The sequence below is a fragment of the Abrus precatorius genome, unplaced genomic scaffold (assembly GCF_003935025.1).
Source record: "Abrus precatorius isolate BTA unplaced genomic scaffold, Abrus_2018 Scaffold10, whole genome shotgun sequence".
Classification (NCBI taxonomy): domain Eukaryota; kingdom Viridiplantae; phylum Streptophyta; class Magnoliopsida; order Fabales; family Fabaceae; genus Abrus; species Abrus precatorius.
Genome location: NW_020874292.1, coordinates 17,698,922 through 17,722,276, shown reverse-complemented (window position 1 = coordinate 17,722,276; position 23,355 = coordinate 17,698,922). Strand labels below are relative to the sequence as shown.

The following is a 23,355-nucleotide window of genomic DNA, read 5'->3' as shown; positions in this document are numbered from 1 at the left end:
CTAACATATAAAAACAGATATATATATTAATATTTTGAAGTAAATAATATATCATTAACAATGTGACATATACTTGTAAGCAAACTAAGATTCAAATCATAACACTCAGTCACATTATCAAAAATAGTGTCTGCTCAAATTCAACATAAAGTCTTTCAAAAAGAGAAACAAAAAATGACAGTAAGTCACTATAGCAAAAGTTTGAATGGATATGATTATTCATCATCCCCAAGATCTATGTCACTTAGTTCATCCTCTTCATCTTCCAAAATCAAAAGTTCTTCTTCCACCCCATCTCTAATAATGCCTTCAATTTCATTATCATCTTCTATTATAGATTTTTCCTTCTTATCAGCTTTGGCATTTAAGTTTCTTGCACTTATAAAACCAAAATAATGGAACAAACATGACAATATGTATTTGAATAAATAAATTTTTAGTATTTTTTGTTCAAGTTCTAATTCTAAATCAGCACAAATACCTCTTTTTCTTTTCTTACTTGAAGCTCCCTCTTCAAAAGTAAAGCACTCATTTATATCCATCCATGAAGCATCATTTGGTAAACATGGATCCTCTTTTTCAACAATCCATTCATCATTTGATTCAATATTGGATAAGCATATGGGATCATAAGTCTCTCCCTTCTCTTCTCTACACTTTTGTCTCATCTCTAATTGTAGGTTATATTTAACAAACACAAGTGCATTTAGTCTTTGTTGTTCCAAACGATTTCTTCTTTTAGTATGCACTTGATCAAATGTACTCCAATTCCTTTCACATCCTGTTGCACTACATGTAAGACTCAAAATTCTCATGGCTACCTTTTGCAACTCTTTGCCATCTCCACCATAACTCTCCCACCAAAGAGCTATTAAAATTCAAAACAAAATATGTATAAACAATTAGCAAAGTATATCATGTTACTTATTGGTTTATAATTATTTGTAAAATTAACAAAGTATCAAGATTGAAGAGTTACTGGGTTGCTTCTTGTCTCTAGTGTCTATTGCCATATTCATTCCAAACAATCCTTTGGCTGACTTAAACTTCTTAAGTTGTTGATCAATCAAAAATCTTGTCCTTCTATCTGAAACCATTCTTTCAATAGTTTCATATAAACCATACAAAACCTCATTATCTGGATTAAAGTTTTTGTCATAATGGAACCTAACCAAACAATAAAAATTGGTCAGGATGAATAGGCTACTAAATGAAATTTAAGATATTAAGAATGTCTACTTACCTAGGATTGAGATAATATGCTGCTGCATAGAGAGGTCTATGTATTTGTAAATTCCACCTAGTATCAATGATCTTCCACACTTTCTTATACCTTGACTCTTTCTTTTGGAAATTTTCAGCAATTTGCTCTTTGGCTCTATCCATTGCTTCATAAATATATGGCATGGCTAGTTTTGAATCACTATCTACAAGTCTAAGTACTTTCACAAGTGGAATTACACACTTTAAACAATATTTGATGGATTTTCAAAATTTATCATCACTCAACACTATGCTCATCACTTGCTTAGCCTCAACTCTATTAGCATAAGAACTAGAAGCAAACTCTTCTGAAGCAAACATAGATCTAAGAGCATTCTTTTGTTGCATAATGTAATTTAATGTGAGATAAGCAGTTGCAAACCTTGTTACGGCTGGTCTAGCTAACTCCCTTCCCTTGGAATGCTTTCTGTACAGATTAAGGACCCATGTATGCCTATATATGTAAGTTGTGATTTTCTTTGCATTTGTAATGGTAGTATAGAAAATTGGAAGCTCTCCAATATCCTCTAGCACTAAATCAAGGCAATGGGCTGCACAAGGTGACCAAAATAATTTAGTTCTCTTCTCTTCTAATATTTTTCCTGCTGCCACAAGATTAGAAGCACCATCTGTTACAACTTGCACTATATTTTCTTCCCCAATTTCATCTACCATGTTGTCCAATAATTCAAACGTTTGCTTGGCATCCTTAATTACATCACTAGTATTAATAGATTTTAGAAAAACAGTCCCACTAGGACTGTTAACAAGAAAATTAGTTAGTGACCTTCCTTTCCCATCTGTCCAACCATCACACATCAAAGTGCAGCCCTATTTCTCCCATTCACTTTTGTATTTCTCCAAATTTTGATGGATGCTATCAACTACTTTCTTCAAAAAAGAGACTCTGACTTCATGATAAGTAGGAGGTTTTAAACCCTTGCCAAATTCTCCAATAGCTTTCACCATTTGAATAAAATGGGGGCTTCTAACCAAATTAAATGGTAAGGCATTAGCATAAATGCATTTGCAAATTTCTTGAATGACAACATCTCTATCTTTAAACATTGTATTCATTGTTGTTTGCTTCAAATTTTTAGATGTCCCTCCATTTTCTTTGTTGACAAAAGAATCCATACTTTTCTTTTGATGACCACTTACATCTTGAGTCTCAGCTTCTTCAAAAAACTCCAAGCTATTTTCATCTTTTTTCTTTTCTTTTTCTTGTAATAGCTTGATGAATATCTCCTTTACCTCATCGGGAAACACTTGTACAAGCACTTACATTTACCCTTGTTCCAGCTAAATGATGTTTCATCCTTGCAACTCCACCCCAACAAGAATGAGAACAATATTTGCATTTTACTAATAGCCTGTGCGGAGGGACACTTTCACAATGTTTCCATGTGATATCACTTTCTTTTATTTTTTTTTGTAGGACCCATTTGTCTCCCCAAATAGCAAACAGCAAGTAAAATAGAGAGGAGAAGCCAAATAAAAAAAAAAAGGAACCGTGGCAGAGGGAGAGGGGACCAAAAGTTGTGAGAAGGATTGAGAATATGATGAATATTAAACTCTATATGTAGAGAAAAGAGAAAAGAAAAGAGCGGGAATGTAAAGGAAATAAGAAAATAGGGTTTCCTTTTAATATTTTATAGGTGTACCAACAGAAAAAAATTAAAGTAAAAATCAGCAGTTCTGTACAAAAAAAATTTTAAAATTTTTTTTTTAGGGTTTTTACTGTTTCGTGCGCCGGGTTACGCTTGAATCGTGCGCCGCGTACTAAATCGTGTCTCAGCATGCGATTCGATCGATATATGCGATTCGTAATGCGATTCCAAATTTAAAACGATACTTGGTTTGATATGTATCCCTGCCGCAAAGATTCGTATTTAATCGGTAGATTCGTATCGCGTTTCATGCGATACTAACTACCGTGCTTATAACAGTTGCAATCTTTATGATGTCCTTTCAAATTCATATGTTAGTGTGTTTTGGTTCAACTTATTTTGAAAAAGTAATGTGTATATATTTTTGGGGTAGCAATGTGTAGTGCTTGGATTTTGTAGAAATTTCACTCTAACATATGGTTGTGTTACTGTATCAATTTTATTGTCATGATGCAAAGGTCTGCCGCTTTTTATCTTCCTAAATTTCTCACCACAATATTGTGCAATTAAAGTGTTCTTTACCCTTGGTCTTGTATGTTTGACAACTATTTCTGTTGAATTTTTTCATGAAATTACCTGATTTCATAGTTTAATTTTAAGGTATGATTTCATTTATATTGGTAAATAGTGTGGTGTTGATTTTGTACTTATGATCATTATATGATGCTTCCTCTTACTAAACTCTTACAAATAAAACATTTCAAAATTTTACCCACGTTAACGTATCTTTAAATCTAGAAAGTGAACAAACAGCATGAAGGATTCAAATTAACACCTTAAACAGCAAGATTTAGTTGTGAGGAGAAGGTTCTGAGAGAGAAGATGAATTAGAATTAAATGTCTTGAGAATTCGCACTAAGACTCGCGAAGGAAAATATAAGAACAATAGCTGCTTGTTAAGACATGGAATTGAGTTTCGCTGAATCATTATTAGGTGTCTTAGCATTTAAAATGATTCTCTTGGAAAAGAGTGACAATAGAACAGAAGATTTGTTTGTTTAGAAGGTTGAGAAAGATAACAAAATCTTTTTAAGGAAGTTTGAAGAAATCAATGTGACAGTCTCTCCATGTGCAAGGGTGAACTTCCTATTCAAAGATTCGGATGAGATTAGTTAATGACGTTAATGACACTTCTGTACCACATAAGATATCTTTGTTAGGATATCTAACAGAGTTAACAAAAAAGACTAATGTAAAAAAAAATCAAAACAAAACATAACTTCAAAGAAAAAAATGAATAAAAAAAATTAAAAGAAAAAAATGAAACTTATCACATAGTTAGAGGAGGAAAAAATTATTTTTACCTTAATTAAAATATAGGATAACATAATTATTAAATGTATTATTATCACTATAATCTTTTGCATATATTTCTTTCTAAAAGTTTATCTTTAGATAGTATTTATACTTGTATTTTTTTAAAAATAGCCTAATACTTGTTTGAAATGTCCATTAAAAATATTTTTCAAGCTATATAACATTTAAAATAATTCTACTAATTTAAAATATGCATTAACAAGTAGTTTTATTAGACTGAATTTATTTTAATATACTTGAAAAAAATTATTCCAAGTGCAAAATTACTGAAGGAAAGATCAGCATATCTAACAAAAGCAAAATATTTGAAGTGCACTTATGAATTTAATTTATTTTAAAAATTATCAATTTATTCATAGAATGTATTTAAACATTTTTTAAATTTATTTATTTATTTTATTTCTCTTCATCATATCTTTCACTTTATCTCATACGTTTTTCTCTTTTCTTCCTATTTATCTTTTAATAAGAGAGTGTTGTAAAACAACACGAGTAAATATATATATCTTTTTTAGAAAAAACAAATCATCCGAACATATTGGTAGCTTCAAAATGAATAATGTATCAATTTAACTTGTTCCAAATTGACAGGTGTGATTGGATAATTTACCATGTACTGAAATTTGAATCAGAAGTATATAAAATAAAAAATTTACACTTGCACAAAATCATGACAACAAAATCAAGGAAGGAAAAATTAACATGTTGAGGAATTGCAGTTATGCCACACTTCATGATGGTGTCTCGGAGCACCATAATCATCTACACCACCAGGTCATAACATGCCATGCACTATACAGCAGCTAACCGTTTCAAACTACACAATACTTCAACACTTAATAAATAACTTGTACCAAATCAATCATATCCAAGCACCAATCCCCTCAGTACTCCCCAATGCTATACTTAATTCGAGATAGATTGCCTATCTCTGTCAAGTACTATTCTTGGTGAATCACCAGTTATGCTTTCATCATGATAACTATCAGAATAACTGGAACTACTAAATGATGTTTGCCCAGAGTTGAGTTCATCATGTACATAGATATTATCTGGATAAAAAGAAGGCCTTTGAGGCAATTCAAGGCTTTCAATTTCCCCTTCAAGCATTTCCACCACCTTATTCATTGAAGGACGATCACTTGGTTTTAACTGAATACACCAAAGTGCAACCATGAACATCTTTTTTGCTAGAATATTGTCTTCTTCCGAGGCATCTACCATATCAATATTTTTCTCTTCTTTAAACTGATCATAGATCCAAAAGGGGAAGTAATGTTGGCTTGAATGCTCTGCATGAGGATTTGTGTTCCTTCTCTTACTTGCCATTTCCATCAAAAGCATTCCAAAGCTATAGACATCAGCCTTATACGATACTCCACCCATATTTTTGTAGAATAATTCCGGAGCCATGTAACCCAAAGTTCCTCTTGCTGCAGTTAAGGGGACAATGCTATCATCCACAGGATATAACTTTGCTAGTCCAAAATCTGAAACCTTTGGAATGAAGTTGTCATCTAGAAGTATATTATGAGGCTTGATATCAAAATGTAGAATTTGCATATCACAACCTTGGTGTATATATGCAATCCCACGAGCTATTCCAACAGATATTTCATATATTTTCTCGTAACTTAAAGGGTCACTTCCTTCTTTAGAAAAAATATATTTATCCAATGACCCATTAAGCATGAATTCATAAACTAGAGCACGTTTTTTTCCATCAACACAATATCCAACAAGACGTACCACATTCACGTGATGTATTCTTCCAATGGTAGCTACTTCACTTATAAAATCCTGTCCATTAGCATTGGATTTGCTCAACAACATCTTCACTGCTACATCCAACCCACTTCGAAGTTTTCCTTTGTACACAGAGCCAAAGCCTCCTTCACCCAGTTTTACTTTGAAACCTCCAGTCATTTTTTTTATTTCTTTGTATTCATACCTAATGGGATTTAGACTGCTGTCTAGCAAAAAAATCTCTATATTTTCATATATTGATAAATGTCTTCGACGCCACTTGTAGATTAACAAAACAAGGAGAAGTACAATTCCAAACAGATATCTAGCAGCCACAAATATTGGTACAACATTTCGTCCTATGAATATTCCTCCATCAAAATATTCTAGTCCAACAGGGTTGTCCAATTGTTTCGTGCTAAATGTTATTCTGCTGCCTATTCCTGCACGGATATTTCACCATATGAATTAGAATAAGGAACATGCTGCTTCACTAGAACTGCGTTCAAGCACAAAATCTTATGACAAATATTGTATGATGCGAAATCATTATTCAAGAAATAGATAGAAGGGTCTTACCAAATATAATGCCTCTAAGATAAGCTGCAAAACCAAAGTAAAAAAGAATAAAAGATCGTGTCAATCCAAAAAGGATACACAATTTTAAAAATAACTTCACAGAAAGAAGTAACTGAGTATTGACACAAGAAAGCTAAATAAAAGAAAAATAGTTCTGTTCTATCAGATGAAAGTTACAAAATGTTTCTAGTTATATTTTAACTATGAAGTAATCATTAATTATCAACAAATAAACACACCCCAATTTAAATTGGAAATAATGTTATTGACCACAACTTTTTATTTTTGCCTCTAAGCATAAATGTGAAAACCGACATATTTTGAACTTTTATACTACCTTCATATTGTGATACATATGTACAGATATATTTGGTATTGTATTCACCGCAAATTGAACCAACATATAATTTATATAAATTTCGATTTGATAAACATGTTTAAAATATAGGTGCTTATTTCACTGAAGAAAAGGTCTAATAAATACTTATTAAATACAAAGAATTAGAAAGTGGAAAAGATAGCAATAGCAGAGAAAGAGAAAAGATGGAAAGGGTTCCTAACCTCGAGTATAGCCAATAATCTGTTGCCAATATTCTGGGACACCGAAAAAAAAGAAATAATGTTAGCATATAATAAAATTCTGAAAACGAAAGATCAGACTTGTATGGCGAAAAAATTATAAATTGATTTGTGTAAGTAAATAAGCATGTATATTTCTGAGAAATTTAATGATGCATAGGAGTAATTATCTTGCATAAAAACAGGCCTTTTCTTAGGAATTAAAGTTTAGGAAAGGGAAAAACAGGGTTGTAAAAAGATACACAAGCATGTCTATTATTTATTATTTATTTTACATAACAAATAGATACACAAGGAACAAATAATTATTAAAAAGATGTAAAAAGAATAGCGAAGCAATTCATACCGCACTTATCGGTGGTGTGGTAGGCATAGTGACAGTAGTGCTTGTTACATTGGACTTGTCCGTTGGATTCATTGATAACCTCGCAATTGGTCCCTTTTCCACATCGATCTTCACAAATAACAGGCAACCACGACAACTGAAACCCCTCCACAATTATCCTATGAATCTCATCATAGGAAACGTTCCCCTGTTGTGTCTCCGGAAGCTTCCTCGAACTTCCCAAGGTAGCCACCGTAAGATTGCACCCAACCTTGATGTCCTTCACACGGTAATCAAACAATGATGGTTCCAAAAGAGCATAGACATGCCCTCGCGAGCCACAACCACTCGTATCCACCTTAACATAACGAGGATCACCAGTCACTGGATTGGTACAGTTGAAGTAGGCTATTCTCGGAGGATCTATGGGGTCCAAAAGAAAAGGCTGTGATCCAAAATCATCTGGGCCAACGAGGCCCGTGGGCCTGAAACTGCCATCGGACAAAAAATAGCGAGGGATGAAGGAACAAGTGGCGTCCTCCCCTGCACCCGCATCACTAACTACCATTTTATATCTCTTGTAATCGATGTCTTGTACATGGTATTTCCCTGAGAACAAAGTTAACAGTGTCGCGTTGTTCACGCAATCTAATTGGTACCTTGGGTCGCCGCAGTGGCTTGGCTCGCCTCTGAGTCGAAATGGGTAAGAAATGTTACCAATTTTGCCGCATGATGAAGGAGGACATGGTGGATTGTTCTTAGCGGTGCAATTTTGTTGGAATAGGAGAAGGATTGTGGCAAATATTAACACAAGGCTATGAGCACAGGAACAACTGAGGTACCACCCTTCCTTTCCCATCCCTGAAAAGCACAAAAGCACATTGATGTTGTGCTTCTAATCTTCTTTTGCTTTTTCGAATTGAAAATATATGCGTATCATTGTTGACAGTGCCCCACAAGGCTTTCGCGTTCTCATTTTTCGCGTTTTCTTCTTCCTTGTTCCACCGTACAAATATTCAATTTCTAAATTGCTATATTCCATTCTCAGTTACAAAAATTGCAAGTCATCAATTAGATAAAAAGATAGAGACTCACCAAAAGGGGTAAAGATATTGATACATTGTCTGTTTTACGACTCTATTCTGAACATTTCATGAATTAATAATAATATTAAAATGATAGAGACTCGCCAAAAGGGATAAAGGTATGCTAAACTCGTTATCTTTTATTTAAAAATACTGTTCAAAATATAACTAAAAATTAATAATAATATTGTTATTAAAAATTGTATTAAAAAGTAATAAATAAATATTAATAATACGTGTTAACAAAAATTATTTGAAGTTTTTTAAACAATATTTCAAAAACATTCCCTGTTCCAATTCGTAATAGTTCTGGCAACGTACCACTTTCTTGACTATAAGGAAGAGCGGTGCTTTCGAAAATAAATCATTTATAAAGGCATAGACCCTCTACAGACCACACGATTCCAGTTGTGAATGTTGAACGAATTGTAGAAAGCAAAGCCCACATGGCCACTTGCTAATTTATTAGGGGAAAATATTTAATTAGTTATCGGATTTATTAGGGTAACTTTTATCCTTGTTATGCATGGATTTTTTTTATATTTAATAGTTATAAGGTTTATCTTTTATTATTTATTTTAAATGATAAAATTTATTTAATGTAAATAATTTCTTTTTTTTATACTTAAAAAGAATTCAAAATGTTTTTTTTTCCAATATTGAATATCACAAATTGGTTTTAACATAAATGATCCAAAATTAATTTTTATCTACAATTCGTGATTATTGCTAACCTGAAAAAAAATTATGTGGTATAAATATAAGGCTTGTTTTTTTTTTAAATAGACAAATATCACAATGTGAACGTAATAGAGTCCTACACTACTGTATCAAATCTTGGGATTGAATTTAAAATTTTTAATAATTTATTTTAAATATATTATTTTATCTTAATTGACTTTATAAAATGTTTTCGTAAGATTTTATTTTTTACGACTTAAAATATTTAAACAATAATTTTTTATATCTTATAAAAGTGATATGCTTATAAAATGTTTGATCAAATTGGTAGGTAACCATATAATATTAATTATATCAATAATTATATATAAAAAAGAAATAATTTATTAACGAGTAAAGTTTCATTTTAATTTTTAAAATATGCAATATAACTAAAAGTTGATTCTCAAAATTATATATTTGAAAATAAATCTCTAAAATTAACAAATGTCACTTTAGTTCTTATCGTCATTAAAAATAAATAACAGAATATTAATTTATCACATTAAGTGACAAACATCCATGTGAACTCCAAAAGACATTATTTTGCAACTTTTTTTATTGTATAAATTCATCTTTCTCAAAACATAATGTTAAACCTAATTGTTTCTTATTTACTATGTCAACAAATTCCATCATTTTCTTCCTTCAAAACTATAAATTTCCATCTTCTTTTCACATGGCCAATGATGGAAATGCATACCATTTCTCCAGAATCAATAGTGAAAGAATCATTTAGTTTTTTATGTTCATTACATGAAGAGATTAAGAACTAGTACAAATATAAGTAGATTGTTCTTCGCATGCCCTAATTATAGTGACAGAGAAAAGGACATGGTGAGGTTAATACTTGTAATGAGTTAATTTACTGAGAATAGAGTTACAAGATAATAAAAGTTGTTTTTGTTTTTTTAGGTTATTAGTTATTGTGAATACTTTTGTTGAGTTGATAATGTAATAGAAGTAGATAATATTAATATTCCTAACAAAAGTTTACATGCAGTAGTTGCACATAAATGAAAAATACAAGTTGTTTTGAAGATTACAAGTCTAGAAGATAAAGTTAAGGGATTCAAATGTTGTGTAATAGTATAGTGTATTATGGTCATTATGATAATAATATTTGGATTGGTTAACTTATTGAAGTAAAATGTATGTTATAGTTGTAGCATGGGTAATAGTTTATGTATTAATGATGTAGTATACTATTGGTAGTTTATGTCCTATTTTAAGCAATGAATGAAATTAAATGTATAAGACTTTTAAGGCAATTTTTGCATTCATTGTAAAATGACAATATGCTAGTGCTAATTGAGATATATTTCTATAAATACCAATATTCAAAAGGGATAACAACTTTTACATATCTATATCTAAAACAACATTGTTCATTAACATGTATTTTACTTACAACACCCTTCATAATTACCTATAAAATAACAAATTACATACTTCATACAAAAGACAATGTTAACTATCAAGTTAATCTTGCTGCTTCTAGATGGTTGAAATGAGAATAAATTGCATTATATCCAAATTTTTTACTTCAAGCATGTGAGAATCATTAGCAAGTAGGTGGTGGATTAGTTGCGGCTGTCATAGAAGGTTGAACAAGTTCATATGTCTTTTTCTTACTGATTGCAAGTTCAACCATAAGTTCAACACCAAATTGGTACCTATTGAAAGAATAACAGTAAACCAGAAAGATACAAGATGGGTTCATTTATTTAAAATAACTAAAGTACTTATATAGGCAAGTACACAACTGAAAAATACCAACAAAATAGGATGCACTACAGCCGTGATTCAAAAACTCCTAATTACCATAAAAATATCCCTAAGGAAAAGGACCATTAAGACCTAACAAAATAACAACCAAAAAACATGTTAAAAAACAAATACACCAACAAACCCTTCGTTAAACTGATATTTGCTACAATTCAGTTTAATGGCTTGACTATAGGGGTGAGCAAAAAATTCAAATATACAGGCTCAATCCATAACTTAAGCCCAACTAGATTTTCAAATCCAAATTTTTTAAGAAATCAGATAACTCAATCGATAAGAAAAAAAATTTTGAATATGAACTATATCTGATATATCAAAAGTAAATATGATTTGAGAAAACCATATTTCTACTTCTCTTTCTTCTAAACTTGAGATCTCTATCAACATTGGCTAGTAATACCGGTTCAGCATCGCAACATCGCAGGTAAGTACCCTCCTCTTCAATGAGTTTTCCACAGTATTAGATTCTTTTATCAATGTTCTTTATACGAATTTCTTTATCAATAAGAATGCCTTTATGGATTGGAGAAAGATTAGGATCAAATATGGTTCTTAAATGGACTAAAAAGAGTACAAAGAGTAACTATGGTATATTATTGGTTGCACTTGATATATATAACTCATCTTTCAATGTGTTTGTGCTATGTGCTTGCACATGTTTTCTGAGTTGGTGTGTTTTGCATTCCTCCATTGGTGTGTTTCGCATTATTCTTCTCTAATTCGTATTCCACCTTTTCTTATAATTGTTGTAGTACTTGTGAATTTTTTATTTTATTTTTTACTCACTGGTGCTTCAGGGCTGAGCACTATTTTTCTATATTTGTTCTTTTATTTGTTAGAATAAATTAATAACAAAAATTATAGTCCTATATAAAATATTTTCTGTTATGGATGCTGTTTATTTTTTAAAAAACGGGGCCATAACTGTAATTATTTTGTGTAATGTTGAAGAATTTATGCTTTTGAGTATTTGTTGTCTTTTGTGCATATTAAGTCTTTGCAATGTGGATTTGTTTTATTTCCAAATTATTATAATTTGGTTTTACAATGCAAAACTTGCATTCGCTTTTGTATATCGAGAGGTGCTTGTGTCCACCACCATGCCAGATAATGCAGTTGTTAAATGAAAAGCAGGTACTGTTATGGTTAGCAATGCATACATTTATAATTTTTTAATCATTATTGCATTCTACTCTAATCTATGTTTGATAGTGGAATTCAAGCTTCAAATTTTATGCTACATTTATATTTTAATGTCATTTACATAGTAGTTGTCTGCAAGTTTGTTTTTATGATTTGCTTATTTTACATGGTAGGAAAAATTTTAGTTTGCATTATTCAAGACAAACGAGAAAGAGAGCCTTTTTCTTCAAAAAAAGTTAATATTGTATTTTCTGCTTCTACTCTAGCTGGCTAACTAATTAGCTACTCTTAATTGCTTCCTATAAGCCTGTACAAAATTTTTCTTAGAAAACTGTTGGTTGGTTCAGTGTAAATTAGTAGAATTGTGCCCGACTACACTAGTTTACTGGAGGGAAGTATGCATTTTTTTTTGTCAGTGGATGTGTTCCTATTCCTGGTTGTGCTGCCCCAAGGTCTCCTATATTAATTCCTATTTGTGTTGAAAATCATGCATCCATTTATTGCCTTTCATCACAATTGGCTGCCTATATTAAGATAAACTTGAACTTGTTATCCAATACTTTGAATTACCAATACATTATTCATTATGATTTTCTCCTTTAGTGGTCACAAGGTCGTAACTTACTTAAATTTGAAATGGATTTTGTGAGATGATGTTCATAGGGATGTTATTCCTTTACACTAGCCAAGAAGAAAGCATTGTTATTTAATTCTTCAAATGCCTTTTCAGATATTTTACTGATAAAATCTTGCATTAAATAATAAATTGCTATGAAACACATGAATTTGCTGTAAAGATACTATTCTCCTTGAAAGGACAAAGAACATACAATAAAAGAAACTTAAAGTAACCAGTATTTTTGTAATCGTTATTATTGGGGGTAGAGGTATGTAACTAATAGTAGATATTCTTAATTTTATGCAGGGTCAAGTAGTATATTTGAGACATTGCGGCTGAGAAAACCTTTAATTGTAATCGTAAATGAAGATTTGATGTATAATCATCAAAGTAAGTTTTTTTCTCCCAAAAAAGTTAATATTGTATAAGAATAAAACTGGTTTTAACTAAAACTAAATTTAAAACCAGTTTTAACCAAAATCAGATTTAAAACTAATTTTAAACCAAATCCAAATTTTAAAACTATTTTTAAACTACTTTTAAAAAAAAAAATAAAGTGGTTTAAAATCTAATTCATAAATTTGGATTTAAAATAGACTTGGATTGGGTTTTTATAAATCTAATCCATGCGCACCCCTACTTGACTGACTTCAGTGTGCAACCTCCAAGTGACCTTTTGTGCTTTATGAGTGCATTGGTGAAGATATCAGCAACTTGATCTTCACTCCTATAGTAGATCAGATTAATTACTTAATTATTGCTTACTTCTCTTAAGAAGTAAAACTTCACATCAATGTGCTTGCTTCTTCCATGTAGCACTAGATTCTTTGACAGTTTGATTGTTGAGTTATTATCATAGAAAAATTGAGTAGCCCCGAGTTGCTTGAATTTTAATTCTTCAAGAACTCTTCTTAGCCATATGGCTTGACAGGCACAAGCAATTGCTGCAACAAATTCTGTATCTGTGATTGATAAAGTAATAATTGGTTGCCTTTTAGAAAATCAAGAAACAACACTTGAGTCAAGCGTAAAAACACACCCCGAAGTGTTTCTCTTATCATCTTGATTTCCTACATAATTGTTGTCAGTGAACCCCTAACAAATTTGACTTTTTAGCTTTCTTGTAGAACAAAACAATCCAAAATCTTTGGTTCCTTACAAGTAGTGAAGAATCCTTTTGGAAGCAAATAGATGCATTTCTGTGGAATGTTCTATGTACCTATTGATCAGACTTACAGAATACACCACAATTTTTTTGTAAAGTGTGTTGCTGTTACAAAGCTGAGAGAATACTAACTAACAAGTGTACTAGGTAGTTGTAGCAAGTAATAAACTTTAAAATTCATTTGAGTCCCAAGTATTATCCTCAGGTATTAGTTTTATCAATTACCACTTCACAAATCAATAATTAGTTGAGCTAAATGAATTTTGGAGTGTTTTGAGCATTTGCAAATAAAAGCAATAAAGTGTAGAAATTAAAAAATAACAGCAAAATAGAGTGACGAATTTAGAAATGAATTGATGTATGAATGGAGTTAAGACTGATTTCACCTCTTTATCAACTGCAAAATTGAAATAGATCTGAACTCTAAGTTTCTTAATTGATTGATGATCAATTTCACTTATTTAATCAAAGGACAATCCCTTGCCTCAATGATCCTAATATTCAATTAACTACCCTAATTCCTTAGGTGTAAATCAATCAAACATTGCATTAAGTATAAGAAATTAAGAAATCACAAGATCACCAATTCTTATCCTTAAGACATCCATAACCTTGACATTCAATTCAGATCTGAGAAATTAATTCAACTTTCATTGATGAAAATCCTCTAGGTTCAATTCAATTGAATAGCTAATTCAAGAATTATATTACGGAAATAATTAAACGTTCAATACAATTAAGATTTTAAAATTCAGATCCACAATCAATTTACAATATCAAAATCAGATTCATCAATCCATAAGAAAAAGAAATCTAAAAGAAAAAGAGAGAGAGAATAGAAGAAAAGGAGCTGCAAAATTGTATAATTAAAAATATTTAACTCAAAATACAAATTCTTTCTAAAATTAGCTCTCATGACATCTACTTATAAATTTTAGAGGCATATTCAGTATTGAAATATTATTATTAATGTTTTTACGCATAAAAGTCAAAGAACGAAAAATTCTTCAAGTCTTTAACGTCAAAATGTTGACCCTTGGTGTTTTGATGCAGAACCATGCATGCTGCTATAGAATTATAGGCGTCAAAACACCTACCCTAGCATTTTGATGCCAATAAGTTGGCAACAATAAGATATTTTCATCTTCTAGGTGTTGCAATGCCCATTTTAAAAAGCTTGTATTTTTAGCTTCATATTACTTGACTTTTTATAGTTTTAACCCCTTCCAATGATTTTATAAAGAATAAAAAATAAATGAATTAGTTTAATTATCATGTAATTTAAAGTAAATTACATTAAAAATTCCAAAGTTTATATCTAAATTAAAGTATTGAAAATTAATTTTTTTTCTAAAAACTTAGGAGTAAATAACTTCTATAAAAAGTTAAATTCAAATGAAACTATAGTCTAATTATGATTTCATCATCTATATTGGCAAAAATTTAGTCTATTAGTCTTAGAAAAAATAAATGACCAAGGTAGCATTAAAGTTGAATACAAAGAGTTGAGTAATAATAGTTGCTAAATGACTCTAAATAAAAGATCTGATGACATAAATCAATTTACTTATACTTTATTCTCCTACAATTTACCATGATAACCTTAGTGTAATATTTCATCCTTCAATTCATATTCTCTACTTAGATTAAACATTTCAAACTACACTTACACTTTGTTGGCAATAAGATACAATATTAAGAATTATAAATCTATCACATTTCAACATTACATGTACAAAAATAAGGTAAATGGTACTAGTCCTTACCCACCCACACACCTTTTGAGGTGTAAAAGTTTATAATGGCTATCTAATTAGTTGTAACTCTTGGTTAGATAATTGTTATCAAACCCTTCTATTTGTTGGCTTTGTATACTTCTCAAAATTGATATGAAATTTTTTTCTATTCACTTAATATGATTGCAACTCATTTCTTTCATCTTAGTACTGCAGTTGGCTACCTTTACATCTTAACAAAATCCTTTTTTATCATACCATTAGTTAGTTATCATGGAGCATTTCCTACATATTTTCATGTAACATTAAATGTTACTTCTGGTATATTTTTGGAAGGTGAAGTTGCCAAAGTTTGAATAAGAATTGTAACACCTCGAATTTTATAATAATATTATAATTATTAATATAAATTGTAAATTTCATTTGAATGTGCATTTTTATTTATATGGTGAGGTAGATATGTGCTTATGAATATATATATATATATATATATATATATATATATATATGGATAAGTATGTAAGTGTAAATGTGAATATTGACTTGTGGTTAAGCTAGATTGATTGAGAAATAGGCTAGATGTGTATTGCAGGGGCATTCTCGCTGTAGCAAGAAGGCCTTGAGCAAGGAGCGTGCATCTATTGCGTTCTCGCTGCATCGAGAAGGCAATAGAGGAGGTGCATTTTCTGGGTACAATCTCACTGTAGCAAGATTATGCAGAAACCAGAGTGGTTTGGTCTGATATTTTTGTTGTAGTAAAAAGGAGCCTCATTGTAGCAAGAGATGTCTCGCTGCAGCGAGAGTTGTCTCGCTATAGCGAGAATATCGCGACTCTAGGGTATTTGAGGGGTTTAGAGTTTGGAAAACTCATTTCTCACTCTTTCTCTTCATCCCTTCTTCGATTCTCTCGACCACCAACCCATTTTCACCGATTGAATTACCTCCATAGTAGTTGGATGCAAGATTAAAGATTGAGATCGTGTTTAAGACGCTTGGAGGTAAGTCTTATAAGTTAGGATTTCAGTTTTTCGTCCCTCTTCTTTGTTTTTTTCAGTTTCTAATGGAGTTTTTCATGTGTTTAGAATGAAATACTGCGTGGGAGACGTTTTCTACCATTATTTCGTGTTGGAACTTTAATTCAAAGTAAAGGGAGACTTTACCCTATCTCTTTAATTTTGAAATTCATTATAATGTTAGATAATGAAATGTAATTGAGGTAGAATGTAGGAAAATGTGTGTTTTTAATGGAAATTCATATGAAGTATGATATAGTAATTATTGGGTGATGTGTGTGATGGAATGGATTCGATTGACATAAAATTGTGATGGAATTGTGGTGTATTTCAGTGTAATGTGACTGATTATGTGTGTACATGTAATGTGTAAAGATGAAAACTATGATGTGATAGAAAATGTGGGTGAATGTATGTGTTGACATGCCATTGATTGATGATGAATAATAGAAAATAGGTGAGAATATGTGTGAATGTCATGTTAAGTGTGATTGTGGTTGTGTTTGAAATGTTGGAAACTATAAATGGTTACAACGATAAACTAGGGTTGTGAAAGATGGAGGCGGTAGAAATACTTTGAGGAAAAGAGGGTGAGCGTGACACCAACAGTGAGCGTGGGTGTACGACAGGCCACATACTTTCTTCTTGACTCAGCCTCTGACTAATACCTTTGTTAAAGGATCCATGACCACACACATTGTATCCGTGAAGCGGGGGTTAACCAGCGACCATCTATGGTGTGAAACTGATTAAGTCCTTGAGGTTGAGGGCATCAAGAAACTGTGATCATAGTGACCGTGGCTAACGTGCAGTGAGCGCACGTGTGTGTGAAATGTTTAGAATGTTTGAAAAGCGTGAATATATGTTGTTGATGCCTAATTTGAATTATGTTAGAAATATGCGGAATATGAAAGGTGAGTTTCTATGCTTGTGAGTGTGTGATAGTGTAGAGTACTCACCTTTACATTTATTTTTCAGGTGATCAAAACGATCAGTACCAGACTCAGTGAACGGGAGGGATGAAATTGCTATAGAACTTAAGAAATTAGTTTTAAAAATTGTGATGTAATTAAATTAGTCCTATAGCGTTTATTTTGATGCAAATTTGTAACATTCCCTCATTTTGAAATATTTTAATGAAACTATATATTGGAAATCATTTGAATAAAATTATTATTATTTCTATTTATTGTGAAAATTAATTTATTTGGAAAAATATGATGTTATTAAATTAAGGTGTTACAAGAATACTAAATTTTTTTAAGGTTAGTAAAGCTTGTACAAAATTAATTAAGAAATAATAAGAGTAAATTAATGTCATTATAAATTAATGACTAGATATAACCTTAATATCGTGGAGATAAAGTAGGATATTTTAACGATGACACGTACATAACCTTCTTTCCTAACTATTTTATTACTAATTGACGGAAGGTTGAATTGCGAATCTTTAGTTGTTATCAAAATTTTCATTTAAAAGTGTTTTAAGAACCTACCAAGTTAACCTCTCATTACACACTTGTTAAAAATTTGTCTTTAAAAACTTAATTTAACTTCTATTATTTTGTGTTTGTGTTATCCTTTTCACAAATAGTTCTTATGGTTTATTGGATGAAATTTTGGTAAACACTTTGGTTATTTATATGAGCTAGAGAAAATGAATGAGAAGAAAATGTAGAATGGCTAGCAAGGAACGTAAAAGCAAATCAAGAACTTGAAATTTATTGAAAAAATAAAAAGAGGTCTATAATTAGTATAATAAATACCTTTTTGGTTTATTATATTTTTCATTTTTATAGGAAAAATTAGTATAAACATGTATTTAATAAATCAGACTATTTACATATTCAACAGTTATATTATTCAAAGCTTTTGGCAATAAATTAACAAGTTGTAATTCTTTTCATTTTAATGTTTTCAAATAATAGAATATACACTATATAAAAATTTATTAAAACTAATGAACTGTGCTTTTTGTTTTTCACCATGTGAATATGATTTACCTAAAAAATAAAAAGATAATTTGTTGTTTTGTTATTAAAAGAATTGCTTGATGTGTTACATGAGTTTACAACTAATTATTACAATTATCATATAGAACACTTCAATATATTATGAATAGTACATACTTTTTTCTTCAAGATAACTTGTAGAGCCATTAGAATCATCTGATAAAGTTTGGCTTGAGCTATTTCCTAGATTCTCTTGAATCATTTCATGTGGATATAGAGAAGGTTTTGGAGGCATTTCAATGTTCTCGAGTTCTCCTTCTAACATTTCTACTACTTTGTTCATTGAAGGACGATCACATGGTTTTAACTGTATACACCATAATGCAACTAAGAACATCTTCTTTACCTCGTTATTTGCCTCCTTAGTAATATCTTCTATTTGTATCTCAACTTCTCCATTCAGTTGATCATATATCCACAAGGGAAAGAAAAGTTCACTTGAATTTTCTGCATGTTTATTCAAGTTTTTTCTTTTGCTTGCCATTTCCATCAAAAGCATACCAAAGCTATAAACATCAGCCTTATATGATATTCCTCCAATATTGTGGTAGAATAACTCAGGAGCCATGTATCCAATTGTTCCCCGAGCTGCAGTTAAAGTGACAATGCTTTTGTTTATAGGGTAAAGCTTTGCAAGGCCAAAGTCAGAAATTTTTGGTATAAAGTTCTCATCAAGAAGGATGTTATGTGGTTTGATGTCAAAATGCAAAATTTGCCTGTCACAGCCTTGATGTAAATAAGCAATACCACGAGCTACTCCAAAAGATATCTCATAAATTTGCTTATAAGTTAAAGAGATATCATTTGTCTTAGAGAAAATATATTTATCAAGAGAACCATTAGACATGAACTCATAAATTAGAGCACAGGTTGATGCTTCAACACTAAATCCAATAAGTCGCACAACATTGTTATGGTGTATTCTTCCTATAGTTGCAACTTCACTAATGAATTCTTGTCCATTAGCCTTTGATTTTCTCAACATTTTAACCGCTACAAATAATCCACTCCTTAACTTTCCTTTATACACCTCGCCAAATCCTCCTTGACCCAACTTTTCTTTGAAACTCTTAGTCATATGCTTTATTTTTTTGTAAGAGTACCTAATCGGCATGAGGGCATTTCCTTGCAGAAAATCTTCAATATTTTCGTAGTTTGATGTGTGCCTCCTTGCCCATTTATAGATCAACAGTGCGATGAAAGCAACAACTCCAATAAAAAATCTGACTATAAAGTATGGTAGGACATACCTTCCGGTGTCTTTTCCTATTTCAACTTCAATTTCATCGTACCCCACAGCTTTATTCAAACCAAAAATCTTCACAAGTCCTGCGCCATATATAACACCCCAAAACTGACTATGATTATTCGGATGATTAAATTTATTCAAATTATAACCACAAGACTTAAAAATTACAAGTCCAATTATATATCAATTAAAATCGACTATTGTAAAACAGTTGTAAGTATCTAAATTTCAAATTATAATAAAATTTATTACGTACACTTTTTAATTTGATAAAATAGAGTAAGAGATTAAGAAAAACTAGATGAAACAGATTTATTTTTTATATATATTTTCATATGCTTGTGGATTGTACTGAGATTAATCTTGACTAAATAAAAAACAGATTAAATGATATAATATGTTCAAATTTCATTATAGAAAATAAAACATGTGGCATCAATATAGAGTAAACTATTACCTTTATAAACACCGATGCAAAATAAACCTGCACGAAGACTTATCGAAGTCAACAAATCGTAAAGAGATTTTTGAAATAAAATGGAATGAGAGATAAAAAAAGAAAGAAAGAAAGAAAACCTACCATATACCTCTACTCCTTCCCCCATGTATTAGAAAGGGTATATCATTTCATAGTTCATACACAGCGAATGTATTAAATTGTACAGTCAAAATTTATCCTTCTTAACTCTCGTATTAAAAAACCTTCTTATTACCTCCTTATATATATAGGATGTGCACTAAATATTGAAAAGTATTTTAATTCGAGGATGAGAGAGACAAATATTAATTATTGTATCTAATCATTAATAAAATAAATTTAAATACAAGTTAATAGACATTTTAAACGGATAATGTAACCATAAAAGAAATTGAACTTAACCATCCATATACAGCTATATAATTAAGATTCATATTCATCTGAACTCTCATGTTAAGAAAGTCATCTCATTAGATATGCCCCTTGTGAGTGTGTTCATGTCGAGCAATAACCCTTATTTTGACAATGAGAATAACAATATAAACTATAAACCTTATTTAAATTGTCAAATTTTAAAATAAATCACAACTTTTTTACGTGATCAAATGACAATTTAACTCACTTTTATTCTTAACTATTGATGTCTAATTATACAGTTTTAATTTATAATTTTTACAATTTTAAAAAAATTCTTATTAGATATATTAGAAATGTATCTAGTATGAATAATTATTATTTTAAAGCCTTAAATATGTTTTTAGTTCTCAAATTTTAATAATTTTTATTTTATTTTTGTTTCTTTAAAAAATTTATTTTGGTATCTTATATTTTCACAAATTTTTATTTTTAGGTCTTTCTCAATGAGAATTATAAATTTAAGACATTCAACATATGCAAATAATCAAATTAAAACTTAAGTGAAATAATATATTTAATTTTAGTTTTAATTATTTTTAGTGTATGATTATATAATCTAAATTAATTTATTCTATCTCATAAAAACAAGTAAAGACATCCCGAAAATGTAAAGAAACAAATGAAATGAAAAGACGGAATCCTTACATATAATGCTGAATACGTCCAACCCTGCGCGACCTGAAATATTGAAATGAAATTTAGCGAATTAAAACAAATTTTTTTTTACATTAAATTATTTTTAGGTAATTTTGTCGAATCCTTTAATACCAGAAGGTAATTTATTTTGATAAATAAATTTTTAAAATGTAGTTTTTAGTAAAAAGTCTAGAATTGGTTTGGTTCAAAATGCTTGAAATAATTTATATATAAATATCAAACCAAATTAAATTAAATAAAATTGGAGTAAACTCAAATCACAGAAACAATGATACCGTTACTGATGGATTAGTAATGGTCACATTTCATAGCTTTTGTCGTAGGTAATTTTAGAGTCATACATGCAGTTGAATATTATAAACAAGGATTAAAAAAACATCAGGAAGTATAAAAAGAAAAGATTGTAACTAAGGCACGTGAAGTCAAAATTCTTGGTGTTTTACTCTCTTTCCCGAATAAAGAAAGGATCATCTCTGATAACTTATTTTTGCTGCTAGTGTACAAGATATGTTTATGTGTACAATTTTTTTGTTAGAAAGCATTACTAATTTATTATTTTTTATAACTTTAGTATTAACATAAATTTTAATAAAAATATTTAAAATTTTAAAATAATACTCTTAATACAATTTTATAAACTAAATGCCGTGAAAGGAATTACTCTTTAATCGTAGGATAAAGGGAAAAAGAAAGCAAAAAAAATGCATTGAAATGTAAATGAATTTACCGCAGTCGTATGTGACTTGGTCTGCGGTGTAGAAATAGCGACAGTCTTGGAGGAGGGCATCGCATTGGACTTCACCGGTGGACTCGTTCACAACTCGACAATCCTTCCCTTCACCACAGAGATCTTCACAGATAACATTTAACCAAGAGAGCCCAAAACCACGAGATAGCACATTGCGGATATCAACAAGGGAAACGTTTCTGTGGGTCTTGTGGTGTTGCATCGTTCCCCAATTTGCCAGAGTAGCCACCTTCATTTCGCACCCAACCTTGATGTCCTTCACACCAAAACCATTTGACGAATCTTTCACCACAGCGTACATGTGTCCTCCAAAGCCACAGCCAGTGGTGTCCACTTCAACATATCTAGAATCATCTGTGATTCGATTCGTGCAATTGAAGTATGCGATTGAAACAAGATTTTGGTCCAACTTCAGCGGATCGGGCCCCGGACCAATGATAAATTGAGTGAAATTTGCAGAATATAAGAAATATTGAGGCATGAAGGAACAAGTAGCGTCCTCCACAACACCCGCATCACTCACTCGGATTTTGTACCTTTTGTAATCGATTTGTTGCACATTGTATTTTCCGGAAAATAGAGTCAGAACTGTGGCGTTGTTCTCACAATCCAATTCGTATCTCTTGTCGCCGCAGCCAAGTGGATCACTTTTGAGTCGAAAGGGGTAACTTATGTTGGCAATGTTGCCGCAAGAGGAAACATGACAATGGTGGATAGGCAAAGCATAGCAAGTTTCTAGAAAAATGAGAATGGTAGCTATGGCTATCCTTTTCATGGTGGTTGTCTCTTTCCTCCGCTCTCTTCACTTGAGTTTATATTAAGGTTCGATACTGAGGAAATATGCGTATAACGGTATAAATGGGTTACGATCCATTCTCTTATTAAACTTGAATACACTGATTATTAAATTTTTATAAGATTATTGAATTATTTTCTATCATTGTTATATATTTTAAATTTTACGTAATTTTATGTCATTTAAAGTTTAATACTTTTTATATTTAAAGTATATTATTTATTAAAATAAAATAATTTAATATATTATT

General features: G+C 30.6%; 4 protein-coding genes across 4 annotated transcripts; all 4 read right to left on the bottom strand.

Annotated features, from left to right (window-relative positions):
* Window positions 1–215: 215 nt before the first annotated feature.
* Window positions 216–1,386, bottom strand: LOC113851979. Its single transcript, XM_027482244.1, has 3 exons — window positions 1,244–1,386; window positions 980–1,167; window positions 216–868 (listed from the first exon to the last, which is right to left on the bottom strand). Exons 1-3 carry the CDS (start codon window positions 1,384–1,386, stop codon window positions 216–218), a joined length of 984 nt encoding a protein of 327 aa, XP_027338045.1.
* Window positions 1,387–4,850: 3,464 nt separating this feature from the next.
* Window positions 4,851–8,601, bottom strand: LOC113852941 (LEAF RUST 10 DISEASE-RESISTANCE LOCUS RECEPTOR-LIKE PROTEIN KINASE-like 2.5). Its single transcript, XM_027483343.1, has 4 exons — window positions 7,501–8,601; window positions 7,137–7,169; window positions 6,576–6,599; window positions 4,851–6,439 (listed from the first exon to the last, which is right to left on the bottom strand). Exons 1-4 carry the CDS (start codon window positions 8,336–8,338, stop codon window positions 5,157–5,159), a joined length of 2,178 nt encoding a protein of 725 aa, XP_027339144.1. The 5' UTR covers window positions 8,339–8,601; the 3' UTR covers window positions 4,851–5,156.
* Window positions 8,602–18,860: 10,259 nt separating this feature from the next.
* On the bottom strand, window positions 18,861–20,541 carry LOC113851978 (rust resistance kinase Lr10-like). Its single transcript, XM_027482243.1, has 2 exons — window positions 20,467–20,541; window positions 18,861–20,089 (listed from the first exon to the last, which is right to left on the bottom strand). Exon 2 carries the CDS (start codon window positions 19,872–19,874, stop codon window positions 18,861–18,863), a length of 1,014 nt encoding a protein of 337 aa, XP_027338044.1. The 5' UTR covers window positions 19,875–20,089; window positions 20,467–20,541.
* Window positions 20,542–20,935: 394 nt separating this feature from the next.
* On the bottom strand, window positions 20,936–23,093 carry LOC113851976. Its single transcript, XM_027482242.1, has 2 exons — window positions 22,289–23,093; window positions 20,936–21,000 (listed from the first exon to the last, which is right to left on the bottom strand). The coding sequence occupies exons 1-2, from the start codon at window positions 23,082–23,084 to the stop codon at window positions 20,936–20,938; spliced, it is 861 nt and encodes a 286-aa protein (XP_027338043.1). The 5' UTR covers window positions 23,085–23,093.
* Window positions 23,094–23,355: the final 262 nt, after the last annotated feature.

Coding starts and splice junctions, on each gene's coding strand:
- LOC113851979 (XM_027482244.1), bottom strand. CDS start 1,386: ATGGATAGAGCCAAAGAGCAAATTGCTGAAAATTTCCAAAAGAAAGAG. Junction 1,168..1,243: donor GCATATTATCTCAATCCTAG/GTAAGTAGACAT, acceptor TTGTTTGGTTAG/GTTCCATTATGACAAAAACT. Junction 869..979: donor TAGAGACAAGAAGCAACCCA/GTAACTCTTCAA, acceptor GAATTTTAATAG/CTCTTTGGTGGGAGAGTTAT.
- LOC113852941 (XM_027483343.1), bottom strand. CDS start 8,338: ATGGGAAAGGAAGGGTGGTACCTCAGTTGTTCCTGTGCTCATAGCCTT. Junction 6,600..7,136: donor GATTATTGGCTATACTCGAG/GTTAGGAACCCT, acceptor TTGGTTTTGCAG/CTTATCTTAGAGGCATTATA. Junction 6,440..6,575: donor TCTTAGAGGCATTATATTTG/GTAAGACCCTTC, acceptor ATATCCGTGCAG/GAATAGGCAGCAGAATAACA.
- LOC113851978 (XM_027482243.1), bottom strand. CDS start 19,874: ATGCCGATTAGGTACTCTTACAAAAAAATAAAGCATATGACTAAGAGT.
- LOC113851976 (XM_027482242.1), bottom strand. CDS start 23,084: ATGAAAAGGATAGCCATAGCTACCATTCTCATTTTTCTAGAAACTTGC. Junction 21,001..22,288: donor CCAAGTCACATACGACTGCG/GTAAATTCATTT, acceptor TGTCAAAATAAG/GGTTATTGCTCGACATGAAC.